This window comes from Strix aluco, chromosome 2 (assembly GCF_031877795.1).
Source record: "Strix aluco isolate bStrAlu1 chromosome 2, bStrAlu1.hap1, whole genome shotgun sequence".
In the NCBI taxonomy this organism is placed as follows: domain Eukaryota; kingdom Metazoa; phylum Chordata; class Aves; order Strigiformes; family Strigidae; genus Strix; species Strix aluco.
In genome coordinates, this window is record NC_133932.1 from 7257257 (window position 1) to 7271072 (window position 13816).

At 43.7% G+C, this 13816-nt stretch overlaps 1 protein-coding gene across 1 annotated transcript; it reads left to right on the plus strand.

Moving 5' to 3' along the window:
- Positions 1 to 2377: 2377 nt before the first annotated feature.
- Positions 2378 to 13012, plus strand: LOC141920106 (3 beta-hydroxysteroid dehydrogenase/Delta 5-->4-isomerase-like). The gene is made up of 3 exons (XM_074816802.1): positions 2378 to 2531; positions 8031 to 8195; positions 12120 to 13012. Exons 1-3 carry the CDS (start codon positions 2378 to 2380, stop codon positions 12932 to 12934), a joined length of 1134 nt encoding a protein of 377 aa, XP_074672903.1. The 3' UTR covers positions 12935 to 13012.
- The last annotated feature ends 804 nt before the right edge of the window (positions 13013 to 13816 follow it).

Genomic DNA, 13816 nt, shown 5'->3' on the forward strand with positions numbered 1-13816 from the left:
TCTGAATTTCTTTGAGTTGTTCCTGGTGGTCAGGGGTCTGGTGGGCCTTGGCCTTGTTGCTCATTGACACTGCTCTGGGCCGTACAGTCCATTCCAGCATCTGCCTCCGTGTCCTTTAGGGAACACCAGAGCCAGTCTTGCTTGCAGCACAGAGGAGCTGTCATGCCACCCACCAACCTTACACAGGAACATCAAGAAGAAACAGAAGGTGAAAATGTGGTCTCTAGGTGAGACTGCAGGAAGCACCAGCAGGTCCACACTTTGAGCAAACTGCTGCTGTCTGATCCTGACATCCACAAGCAGGAGTTCAAATGAAGGCTGCTGTGGAGCGACGTATAAAATTCCCTCAAACTAAGCCAAGCATTTGTCTCGGTAGTACCTAAGAGGACAAAAGCATAGCAGCAATAAATCTCCCTACAGTCCCCTATGCAGCACTCATATTCTCATGTAAACCACTACCCCTGCTGAACTTGGTCATTCTAATAGGCGAGCTTGGTGTAGGAGAATGTTTTCTATCCTAAGAGTGCGTTGTCTGTTTTTATAATGTCTCTTTAAGGCATTTCATTTCCTTTCTAATGGTAAAAAGGAAGCACTGTTTCAGAGAACACTGCAGCAGGCTTTGGTCAGTTATTTTTCCTTGCAAAACGCATGCACTGCAAAAAATTAATTTGCAGCAGCTTCTGATAAGAACATACAACGTCAAGGTCCTGTCTGAGAGAAGCCAAGGAAAGGAGCACTGATAACAATTTTTTTTTAAGCTTTGTTGGGGTAAGGGAAGGATTTTCAAGGACTCTGTGACTGAAACGGTTGCCAGAACTTTGTCATCTGTGTCAGCTAGAAACTTTTCTCGTCCAGTGGAAATGGTTTTGCTTTTCTCCTGTCACTTGCAGGCCCAGTATTCCTCTAAAAAAGTAACGTGGGGTGCTGCTTCTATAACTTTTCTCCAGGGCTCTTTTTAATGAGTGAACAAAATTCATGGCAGAATAAAAAAGGGAGTTTAGGAGTTAGTTGCAGGAATGCAAGTAAAGCATTTTCAGAGATCCATTCCAGCTGTGCCTGAAATTAGCAATCCCCTTTCCAGTGATTTCAGCCTAATTAGTTGCGTTGCTGGGCTCCTTTGTAACTTCCTTCTCACTTAAGGCAGCTACCTATTTATCATCTTGCTTCAGTAGGGATGTCTGCAGATCCCTGTGTGAGAGAGAGAGAAAACACAGTGTGTGCTGACAGTTCACAAAGACCCTGGAAGGCAGTGCAGTTATTAGGAGCTTCAGGCTAATGGCAAAGCTCTGCTCTGGTCTCACACTAGAAAAGAGTTTTGCTAGAACTGGAGTGAAACACTAGGGAGAAACTCCTGGACATTTTCCCTGTATTTCGAAGATGTAAAAAGTAATGACACAGTTCACTGTGCAAAGGCACGTACAGCCAGCCACAGCCTTCTTTTACCTAGGTACTCTCACACCAGACATTTCAGAGGTGAGTCTTTTTCTCCTGCGGCTTAAATTGAACTTTAATGGTACATTATACCATTTCATCACTTCAAATGCCTCGAGTATACTGAACGAATACAAAATCCCAGAGGTTAGTTTTTGATCTCGCACAGAGTGAGTGAGAAACCCATGCTATAATGGGGGAGCCCAGTAGCCAAAAAAACTACAGCAGTAGAGTCCACTGCTCAAACCAGCTACTCCTTCCATTTACATTTAATTTTAATGTTCTCTACTTTCATATTAACAGTATATTACACAAGTAAGCACAGCTACAGGGAATTATCAGCATGAGGGTTTACCCTCTGAGGATTCAGGCACGCAGGACCACATCTAGGCTCAGACCTTGCCACATCCAAAGCCTTCCTCTTTGAGAGGGGAGTGGTAGAAGCACCACATTTGTTTGCAGCAAAGGAGGCACGCAAGAGGGTGGGGAAGCACAAGGACTGAGGTGGTGCTCTGCAGTATATAAATACAGGCAAATCTCCCCCAGAGTCTTTTGCGTGCCAGAGAGGTGGAAGCAAGGATTGAGGCAGACTTTTGTGGGGTTGGTTTGGCATTGCAGTTGATTTTGAGCTTTTTCAGATTTTTTTATTTAGTTTGTAGTTATTTGTCTTTAGTTTGTAATAGTTTGTAAATAATATTTTCTTTGCATGGAAAACCCATAGGCTACTTCTGAATAGTAATAGCTAGCAGAAGTAAGACATGCTTCAAAAATTGTTGTTTAATGTAGGAGTTAGAGTTTGTTTTCCAGTAGTCTCTCCTTCTGGTAACACCCTTTGATTTGTTAAGACTCCAGAGGTTGATGTCGTGTGTTCATTTCTTCAGGCAGGACGTGAACTGGCCGGTCTAAGCTCAAGAGACAGTTTGCCACCGAGGAGCAACCCAGAGCAATGTCCCTGGCTGGGGTAAGCTGTCTGGTGACAGGAGCAGGAGGATTTCTTGGCCAGAGGATTGTCCGCTTGCTGTTGGAAGAAGAGGAGGCGCTGGCTGAGATCCGGCTGCTGGACAAAGCCTTTAGCAGTGAAGCACTGGGGAGATTTGGAAGTAAGTACAATCTCATGAAGACTATATGTTGCAGGTATATGTGCTGTTGTCTCATGTAGATAGCTTGGAAATCTTTACCTCTCATCCAAACCAGCTTTGCAGATAGAGGTTTTATTTCAGTGAAGTTTTGCTTTATCCTTCCCTCTCCCTCCAGCACAGAAATCAGATGTAAAACAAAAGCAAGTGCTTTCTTTGCCAGACCCTGAGGCTTCTCTAAATTGTAAGAGAGGCCTATATACTGTTCATGCAGTAAACAGGCTGCCTCAACCTGACTTCTATTACATCAAAACACATAGAGCAAAATTAGTGCAAAAATCTCACACTTCTTGTGGAGAAGGAAAATGCAAGTATTGCTATACTGGGAGTGGGGGTCAGAGTAACCCAGAGCACTGACATGCTAGACTAGAAGGCAGTGACAAAGTTGTGGGTGCAAATACTAATGTTTTTTTTAACCTGTGATTAGTTTGGTTAATAGTGATCTTCTGGCTGAGAGTTGTGATGAGGTATCTTAAAAATTTGTTGTTGTTATTATTAATATTATCACAGTTGCCTGGAGAGCCAGAACCCTTTTGTGTCGTGCACAGAAAAGACAGGACCCATTTGCAGAGGGCAAGTCAGGACTCTGGCTTCTTGGATGGACTGGAGACAGCACAAATGAGTGATATGCCCAGTGTCAGAAACTGTCTGGCGGGGAAAGCAGCTCAGAGCACATTTTAGATGTCCCATTGCCTGGGAACCTGAGCACATCTATTAAAAGGCATGTAGGAACCTAAATTCAATCAAGTTCTTAAGTCCCTACATCACATTTACTTGACAATGCTTTCCTTCATCACATCTTAACCTCAGGACTATTCTTCCTCTATACAGGCAACCATATGGGAACCCTTATGGAATATCCCCATACAATTTGTTAAAGAGCCACAATCTTTCTATAAAGCATTTAAGTGTCATCAAAGAATAGTAACAGTGCACCATAAACCTGGTGCAAATTGCACAAGCCTTTAGGATGGTTTTATACAACTCTGACTTCCTTCTCATTAAATCTCATTCAGCGTTTCACTGAGGATTTGCTAGATGCCCTTGAGACTTGCCGCAGCCCTTCCTGTTCTGATTTCCAGGCAGTTCCCGCAGCAAAAAACCTTCCAGCTGCAGTAGAGGCTGAAGCGGTTGCAGTAGCAAACGTATGTGGTTTAGCACTGATGCAGCAGGGCAGCAACAGAATCATCTGCGCTGCTTCGGGCCAGGAGAGCTTTGTGGGGATGATGGAGCTTCCTGGGGAGTGAAAACAACTGTTTGTGTGAACACAGTCTTGTCTGGGATGCAGCAAAGGTTTCATTGTTCTTTTTTTGTTAATAGAGAAGCTCTGTGCCCTCTTTCCTCATCCTCCCTCCTTCCTCCACTGAACACTGCCCAGACAGTCCCTCTCCTATTCTTGCAACACTCCTGCTGCCTATCTGACAAGCACAGGAGGAAGGGAAAAAATCACTTATCAGAGCTTTTTTTTCACCACAGACAGGCAGTAGGAACAACAGGCTGGCATTTCAGATGTGTGTGAACTGCCTTGAGGCCCTGCACTTTGACTGGCAGTGCCCCTGTCCGTATCAGCCCCTACAGCTACATCTCTTCAAGTGTCCTGTCAATGCCTGTGCTTGGGACTATCCAAAATACTTCCTTGCCATTCCCTTTCAAGCCCTCTCTAGCACAGTGACTCCTATTCCAAATGCAGGGCTTCTGCAAAAACTGTGGGGCTGGAGTCTTCTGACCTGCATTATTTTTACTGCAGGGACTTTTACTTGCTAGCATATATTGTTTGGATTTCTTGAATAGTCAGAAGCAGAGTTGGTATTCTTTCTCACTAAGCTCCTGAGCACCTTTTGCTTGCAACATCTTTGCAGAGTAGGACACGGGAGGAGATGCAAGTTACAGCTCTTTGTGCCAGGAGACACTCAGGGACACTCTTTTTTTGTCCAAACAACTTTCAGGCTGACACCTTGATCATCACACTCAGTTTGCATAAAACAGTAGCATTGGCAGTCTTCCACAGCTCTAGGGAGTCCAGGATGATCCGATCAATGTCAAATGCTGTGAGCTGGAGTCTACCCAGTTACACTGTGTGGTCGAGAATGAACAACACGTTGATGTGGTTTGGTGCCTTGGGTTTCCTACCTCCCATCTCCACTTCAAATTTATGTTTCTGCCTTTCCTGTGCTTCCACTTATGCAATTCTTTTTTTATTCACTATTGCACTGGCACTTCTGGAAAAGTTGGAAACTCCTAGATTTTTCTCAAGAGGATTTCTCAATATTTCAAAGCACTGACTCCCCCTTCTCTCATCCCTCTGTACATCTCCCCCCTCTCCCCCTGAACCCTCATTTCATGTCATTTTTCAGAAACAGACATTTATGGATTGTGTGATGCTTCAGCACTGCCTGTTTTTGCACTGCTAACCCACTACTGCCAAAGTAGAAGGAAAGTAGAGGGAGAAGGAATGTTTGGGGTTTTTTTAACCCACGACTTTTGGTGGGGGAAAGTTCCTGCTCTGGGAAGCTTCCTTCTGGGTTTTTGCTCAATGTTGCAGATATACATTTGCCTTTATCACTGCATTCAAAACAGAAAGGCAGAGTAGCAACAGAACAGCCCAGTAGCTGAAATGGAAACAGAATAAACATTTCAGCTTCCCTGGGCCAAAGAAGCCACCAAATTGCTTTACACTTTACAAATGAATATAAGATGAAATTTTAAATTTTCTCCTATGAATAAACAAAGTAGAGCATTTTAAATGAACCATGCAGTTAACCAGGAAAGTGGAGATCTCTCATGAGGAGTGTCTTTCCCCACAATCCACCCCACAACTGTTAGGACCTCTATAAAAGAGCACTAAGAAATTCAAGTGAAGTCCCACAGACATTGCTGTTTGCTTGAACTTTAAACAACACATAGAAAAGAGAAAGACAGTTTAGGGCAAATAGTCTGGCTGGATTGTTGAGTCAGACATGCTCACAACAGGACACTGAATTTTATTGACTAATCATTGCATTTCCAAGCAAAAATTATCCCGTAGCAAGCAGGGAGCATTGCTTACAGCTCAGAGGACACAGAAACCATTGGTGAAGTAGAAGCAGCTTTCCCAGTGGGAAGGTACTTTCTCATAAATCATGGTATGCAAAAAGGGAGAAATGAGTTGAATTTATTCTTTTTATTCTTTTCCTCCCCCTTCCACCTGACACATACGTGCTTTTTTGATGCCTGGGCAATGTTTTGTGCAGATGGAAATCAAGTTTCTCAGTTTTAGACTGAAAACACTGTCTGTCAGTCATTTCTTCTTTCCTCTCTCTGCTTCCAAGCTCACCTGTAGTTTTCCCTCAGAGCAAAACAAGATCATTCTGATGATTCCTGACATCTAGCTGATGCTGGTAAAGTAAACAAGGACCATATTGTACTTAGCACGGCAACTTCTGCTGGCTTAAGAGGAATGGAGGTGCAGCTTTCCTGCCTCATATCACACACACAACTTAAATTGCAAGTCCAAACAAGGCACAAAGCACCTAGACAGCAGCTTTCTAGTAACTGATACCAACTATCCCTGTGATCAGCTTTAAAATGGACAAGTTCCTTTTGTATTTTTTTCTGAAAGCTTTGATTTGCATGTGTAAAAACTTCCATTTTCCTATCTCCTGCCCAGGCACAGTGACCAATCTGAAGGGGCCACATGTCAGAATTTACATTGTGAAAAACATGTATTTCAATCCTTTGGATTATTGCAACCCCACAGACCCTTACTCATGGAGAACATCAACCTAAGGGCTGTACAAAGACTGTTTATTAGAGCAAGTCTAGCTGCCAGGTGCTTAACAAAAAGCCTAGCCCCATAGCACAACATTTTTGCATCCATAGAAGTAGAGGTCAGTATAAACCTGCTGGAAATGGAGCCCTAGAAAATGAATGCACTCTGTAAAATAGAAGAGCATAAGAGAGCATGTGCCAGTGACTGTGCTGGGAGGGCAGTAACTCTAGATTTAGTAATAGTTTTATAAGTGCTTCACAAATTTCACATCTCAGACCAACTGACTGTGATGAAAAAAAAGACCCTCAAGCCTGTTGCAGCAGAATAATTATTAAATGAATACAGGATTACATTCTAGTGTGCTATAGATATAATGAGATAAAACCATTTTAAAAGACAGTCCCATTCAGTTCCAGATCCCAGCAGCTGTTTCTCGTAGTGTTTCTCCATTAAAGATATGGGATGAAATACTGCCTGCTTTGGAGCTGGTGACAAAGCACTAGGATATATGAGATTTCAGTGGCGGCTGAGGCTAAAAGCTGTATAAATCAGTCAGGTTCTTCTCTTATCTAAAATGGGCATTTGATTATGCTGGGAGGAGATAGAGGCTCTGCCAGTGCTGCAGAGTCCCTTTCCAGTAGCTGTGCCTGGGGGGCCCTCTAGCGCAGCCACCACACAGGCTCACAGGAGGACTTGCTGTCGTGACACCACCTCCTTAAAAGTTGTAGATCGTGCCAAGAAAGTCCTCTCTTCTCCCATGGCATAGCTGCAGCCAGGCCAGCAGACTTCCCAGGAAAGCATCATTGCCTTGGACTATAAATTTCTCCATGGTGTGCTGGCTCAATTTTGTTAGTGTAGTTCTAGGCTGTATAAAGGATGCTTCTGCCCAGGATGGCTCTGAGACCTAGAGCTCCACCAGGGTCACACACATTAGCTGCTGGGGAGGGAGCACGCTTGAAAAGCTGAAGTTAAAGCAAGTCAGGGCTGAGGTAACTCAGGAGAGAGGCCTTGAGAGTTCAGATTTGGACCGGAAAGATGTGCATGCTAAAAATGACCCCACAGCACAGACACTGAAATGGAGCCACAGCTGGGGTTAGAAGAGGAACAGAAGCCCTGGCTGAGGTACATAAAAAAGATGTCTCAGAACTGTAATGTGTTAGAAGAGCTGCAATATGGGCAAGGTCAAGGAGCAGAAAATAGGTGTGAACACAGCTCTGTGCACACATGCTGTGGGTGGAGGGAGATCATTCATCACCTTGAAGACAGAAGCATGCAGTGCCTGGCTGTTTGGTATACTTGGGTTAACACTTTTATAAATAGCCAGTCATGAGAACATGCATAGCTAAAGCTACTCCTCCTTTGAACTTTAAAATAGTCACACCTGAAGGAAGCTTCAGGCCCTTGCTAGCACTGGGCAAGATTTCTCTTTTAAAAAAAAAAAAAAAAGAAGAAAGAACCATGTTGAATATTGACTCCAAAAATACAGTAGGTAATGCAGCATAGACTTCTATAGCACTGTAATTAGCACTTGACAATATAGCCATTGGACAACGCTTTCTGTTTTGCCAGCCTTAAAATACTGCTCCTCTGCCTGGACGGTCAACAGGTCCCAGGCACAGTGTCAGCATCCACGCAGCCCTTCATCACCACTCATTTCAGTGGCCTTCTTAGGATGTCTGTAAAGTCTTTTGCTTTGTTTTCTGCTGCCCTTGCAGAGTTCCAGGGTAAGACTGAGGTGAAAATCCTGGAAGGGGACATCCGAGATGTGTCGCTCCTGCACCGTGCCTGTCAGGGGGTCTCCCTTGTCATCCACACGGCTTCCATCATTGACACGTTGGGCCTTGTAGAGAAGCAGCTGCTCTGGGAAGTCAATGTAACAGGTGAGCAGGCGAAGCACCTTTCTCAAACCCATGTCTACTATGTCCTGATCATCATCTGCTCAGGAAAGGGAGCACCTGACCTGTTTTTCTGAGCCAGATTAACTGGGTTGTTCTGTGTCTTGCACAGCTACACATGTGAGGGCAAAGCATGCCTATGTGCAGCCCTGTGCAGCTCTGGCCCCTTCCACAGCCAGTGTGCACCGCTCTTCCACTGCAGGGCACTGCAGGATCATTCACTTTTGTCAGCACTCACACATGCCCATCCTGAGAGCTGCACAGGCTCTGCCTTCAGTGGGGATAGCCATAATCCCACGCTCAGCGGACCTTTCTGGAAGCAATTAACCTCTGAAATCCCAATGTGCACCTGAGAAATCGGTTCTCACTCTCCCTCCCCATGAAGCATCCTTTACCGTGTACATTTTTCGATTTTTACAAACACTGCAGACTTTGACTGCAATTATAGCAAACTTGCATTGCTAACATCCCAGACCCCGTGGCTCTCTGCTTCCTATTCTTTTTCTTCCTCCCCTTCTCCTTTTCCTCCCATTTGCCATTATGTCTGTGTGTGCATGAATGCAGTTCAGAGGAGCAGGTGCTCTCCCACCTTGAACTTATAATCAAAAATCTCCCAACAAACTCAAGGCTGTGGGCAGGAGGGGTTTCAGTGACTTCTCACTCAGTGATGGGATCTCCCTTTCTACTAAGGAGCCCCTGTTCTTCATGAGAAGACCAGATGAAGGGGGAAGTTTTTGGCTTAGGGCATGATGTGTGGCATCAGCTGCCAGGAAATTTAAATATGTTTCCTAAAAGAAGAACTTCATCCCCCTCCCTGTGATTCCAAAACCCTCTATGCCTTTCAGAGAACTGGTACTGCCTAACCTGCGTGCACGCTGACCTCCCTGGCTTTGTTGCTTCAGCTCCTTGGTGAAGATTTGGGGAAGATGTTCTTATTTACGTGAATAGTTTTCCTGGTTCTTTGTTCCTCTCTGCCACAGATACAGGGCTTTTCCACAGACAAACAAGGAACATACTTCTGCAGGCACCACTTTTACAAATATTGGCTACTCACCAGTGTTCAGAGCAAGAGAGCGTTCTCTGTAGTCGAGTTGCCTCTCACATGCACCTTAAAAACGGTGGAATGGCATTTTGGTTGTTTTAGCCTGGCTCACTGCCTGTACATTCAGCTTTCAGACCCTTTCATTTCTGCTCAAAGCCACAAATTGTCAGTGACCACAAATTAGAGCCCAGCGGGCAGCTTCTTAGGTCCCTGCCAGGAGGGAAGAGCAGAAAGGCAAGCTCCTGTAAACCTCTGCATTGGGTAGTATGGAAAATAAATATACAGGGGTGGTAGTAGAAAGAGGAATTGTAAAGTTCTCTCTTTATGACCATACTACTGCTACAATCCATTTTTCACAGCAGAATGTGTTATCTAAATCCATGGGGAAAAATAAAAAACAACAAAAAAACCAAACAAATATTAAAATGTCCCAAAAGCAGAAAGCTCTCTAGCTCTGAGCTGTAGTCAGAGCTAGAGAGTTTATTTATGTCTGTCCCAGCATTCCTTTTGGCAGGTTTAGACTTAGGCACAAAATATCTAGGTTTTCATAAATCTTTCAGATCACCCCCCAACAGATTCGGCCTGTGGGTGAAAAAAACCCACTGGGCCAGTGAGGGTTAGCTGACAGCTTTTGGTAGAATGAGAGCACACACAAGTTCTGCTCCTAGGCAAACTGACCCTAAGGTCAGTCACTAAATACTGCTGTCCTCTTCCCTACTTCCCTCAATTTCAATTCTGATGCTCCTCTGGCTTTCTGACCAACCAAGACACTGCTATGTACTTCATAGACTCGCAGGACAAAAGTTTTGTTTCTCCTAGGAAACAGAGCTTTTATAATACAAATGTGTCAAAGAACCAGATGTGGATGTTCACAAACTAGAACAGAAGGAAACAAGTTAAACTTGCCATGACGCAGGGCTTTCCTCTGTCTCACATGCCACACAATGCCTCAATGCAAAAATATCTTTTTAGGAAGGGAAGCAAATTTTTAGGAAGAAGGGAATTAAGAAAATGCTTACATATAATCCAAACAGAAGTACCCTCTGTGAATCAGGTCCTCAGCCAGAAGGGCTTCGTGTGCAAGCAAAACTTGGAGACCTGCTCCATGGAAGATTTAACTTACTACATGCTCTGTGGAAGATGCTCAAATTCCCATTACTGTAAAAACCTTTTCATTTTTTACATACAACTTTGATTTGCAAATAGAACACATTTTATTTGGGTGAAATTGATCTTGAACAGATACCAACTCTCAGTATAATTTTCTGTTTGCTTTTTTAAAACTTGCCATCTCATTTGATTTTATCTAGCCCTTCTGCACTTACTACTTTCCCTCACTTTCTAAACAGTATTGATGGCAGGAATTAAGCTATTAATTTTTAAAATAATAGATTTTCTTAATTAATTACTTTTCCAGATCACCCTGGCTAATGTGTCACCTAAACATGTGACTTACTTGAACTCACTTTTCATGTGAATTTATTCCTGGCTGTGTAACCTTTTTTTCTTTGGACTTTTTTGTTTCTTAAAGCTTCATCCAGATTTATTTGCCGTTTGTTGCAACTTCTTTCTTTTTCTTGTTCAAGCTTGAAAAAAGGTGCCCTAACAATATTCAGTTCAATAATTCTTCCCATTTTTCACTCATTATTGGTCCATATTTTGCTGCCAATATTCCTTGGTCCTCTGAACCTCTTATATTCATTATTTTCTCTTTAGTACCACTAGCCTGCTCTGCGTTGTGCTGCCTTTAGTTGTGACAGACTGAGCAGACTTGTTAGGTCATTCATGGTCTCACTGCTAGTGTTTGATTTTATCCCTGAGATTTTAGGCCACACCCTTCTGATAGCATATCAGCCATTTTGCGTTAATGTTCCTTTGCCAAAGACATTTTCAAATGTCTTTGAGCTGTATCTTCTGTTCCAAAGTCACTGGCCATTTCACAGATAATCTCTCTCATTACACCATGCAAAACAAATAAGGCGATTTTTGCCTCAAAGCTCAGAAGAAAAAGAATAGAAACTAGTTGCAATTAAAACAACACAATTTATTAAAGTATCTATTTCCCCCTTGAATGTACTTTCTTAGCTTAACTCTCTTGGCTATTTGAAAGACCTTGAACTTGCCAGTTTACCTCTGCTCCCCTCGATGAAAGCATTGTGATAAGATTTTAAAAGTCAGAAATCCTGTATTACTGCAAGTAAAAGACAGAATATGCTAAATAAGGACATACACATACACAAGCATCACTTTGCTCACTGCACTTTCCTCTATGATCTTTGACTACATGGTATCGTGTGTTGTTCTGACATAAGATCTTTCTCTCCAAGCCCTCCTCTGAAGTCATTTGAATAGTGGATAGACTTCCACTGGGTGAAGCCGATTTTGGAGCAAACCTTCAGGGCCAACATTAATTCTGTTCCGGCTTAGCGAACCACTCAAAAGCATCCTCAAGCCTGGAAAACAGGGGCTTCAGCATATGGGATGGATGGTACCTAACGAGAGGGGCAGCTTCTGAAGGTTCTCTACCTTAAGCCAAGAAAATCCAACCAACAGGCACAAACCCCCAGTCTGTGGTCAGTATCCATGCTAACTTAAGCAAGAGCAAAATTTGACCCTTGGCATAAAAAAACCCCACAACATGCAATTAAGACCAAGTGTTCCTCCTTGTTTAACTCTGGCAGGTGCACTGATACCACTTAAATACAGATTCAGAGCAGGTTCATTGAACATGCTGCCCGGTTCAGGACAAGATTCTTCCAGCTGCAGAGAGGGGAGATCTGGCCAAGCTCAGGCCATAGATGCTGTTTCTGATCCAAAAAGCCAACTTTTTCCTGCTTGGGGTTGACTTGCATATTTCTCTTTTGAAGGTACTCAGCTACTGCTGGAGGTATGTGTCCGCTGTAACGTCCAGCACTTCATATATACCAGTACCATAGAAGTGACCGGCCCAAACTGCAGAGGTGACCCAATTTTCAGTGGTGATGAAGATACAGCTTATGAGAGTATATCTAAATCTCCTTACGCCCAGTCTAAGAGACTGGCAGAAGATTCTGTGCTGAAAGCAGATGGCCAGGTGCTAAAGGATGGTGGCATGCTGATGACTTGTGCCCTGAGATCCATGTACATTTTTGGAGAAGGATGCCCATTTCTTCAAGGTCATCTGGATAAGTGTCTGTTGAACAAAAATGTCTACCTGCGCTTCTCCAGGAAGGAGGCTTTGGTGAACCCCGTGTACGTGGGGAACATTGCCTGGGCACATGTGCAGGCAGCCAAAGCCCTGCAAGTCCCCCAGAAAGCCAAGCACATCAGGGGGCAGTTCTACTACATCTCAGATGACACTCCTCATATGAGCTACGCAGATCTAAATTACGAGCTGACCAGGGAGCTGGGGTTTGGAATTGAGCCCCGGCTCCCCATGCCTCTGACAATGTTGTATTACTTCTCGCTGCTGCTGGAGATCATGAGCTTCTTGCTCCGGCCCTTTGTAAGATACATCCCCTCCACCAACCGTCAGCTGGTCACTCTACTGAACACCCCATTCACCTTCTCTTATAGAAAAGCACAGAAGGATTTTGGCTATGTACCCCGCTACACGTGGGAAGAGGCCAAGCAGTGCACAGGTCAGTGGATGGCCTCCATGGTCCCACAGAGAAGGGAGTACTTGAAAAGCAAGGCTGCCTAAGTCTTAAGAGAAGCTGAGACCTGGCTAAACAAGCAGGGCCTCGAGCAGCAGCAGATAACTACAAAGCATTTAAATGAAGACTTTATGTAACAGCCCACTCATCATCCCCCCCCGCCCCAGTAAAGAAAAGTTTAATGCTCATTTCTATGTTGAGTACAGGCCAGTCAAGGTAACTTTACAGTATAGTCCATATCTACTTCTACGTCTTGTGTGTATGCACAAAGACATTATTTTAGTAAGACTCTACACAGTCTATGGTGTGAACACATCAGCCCTTCTTTTCATTACACACCACCTTTAAGGCTTTTGTAAAGTACAATTCATCCTAGAACTATGATTACACGTTTCAAACAGCTACACCCTACTTACTCAGCTCTTGCCAGCCTTACCAAACACGCACAGGTTAGAAGCCACCCGATTGCAAAAGCTGTTACAAATCTTGCTCACTTTTCTAAGAGCATTGTCCAGTTTCCTGTGCTATTCACCTGACAAAGTTGAGAGCAAATTTGGTTACTGTGAGCATTGTAAGGCTAAAAGTACAATTTAATTGCAACATAGTTTTAGTTAGGACGGTGTGTGGGAGAGAAGGGGGAGATTTAGTCAGGTGAAGGCTTTCTCATCCTTTCTCATTTTCCTAGTTGCCAATTTTACAATAAATCTGATGGCTGCCCAGCAGAACAATGCTTCAACAAGATGAAAAGAAGAAAGATATTGCAGGACAGCCTTGGTCACTAGAGGATTTCCATTGCAGAGCCAAGACATTTGTGAACACTGAGGAAAAATAAACAGTGCTGAAAAAAAAATCATACTATTTCCAGGTTTCAGTTGGCAACAAAGGCCAATTTTAGCTGATAGATGCACATGTGCTGTCTCTGTGCTTTT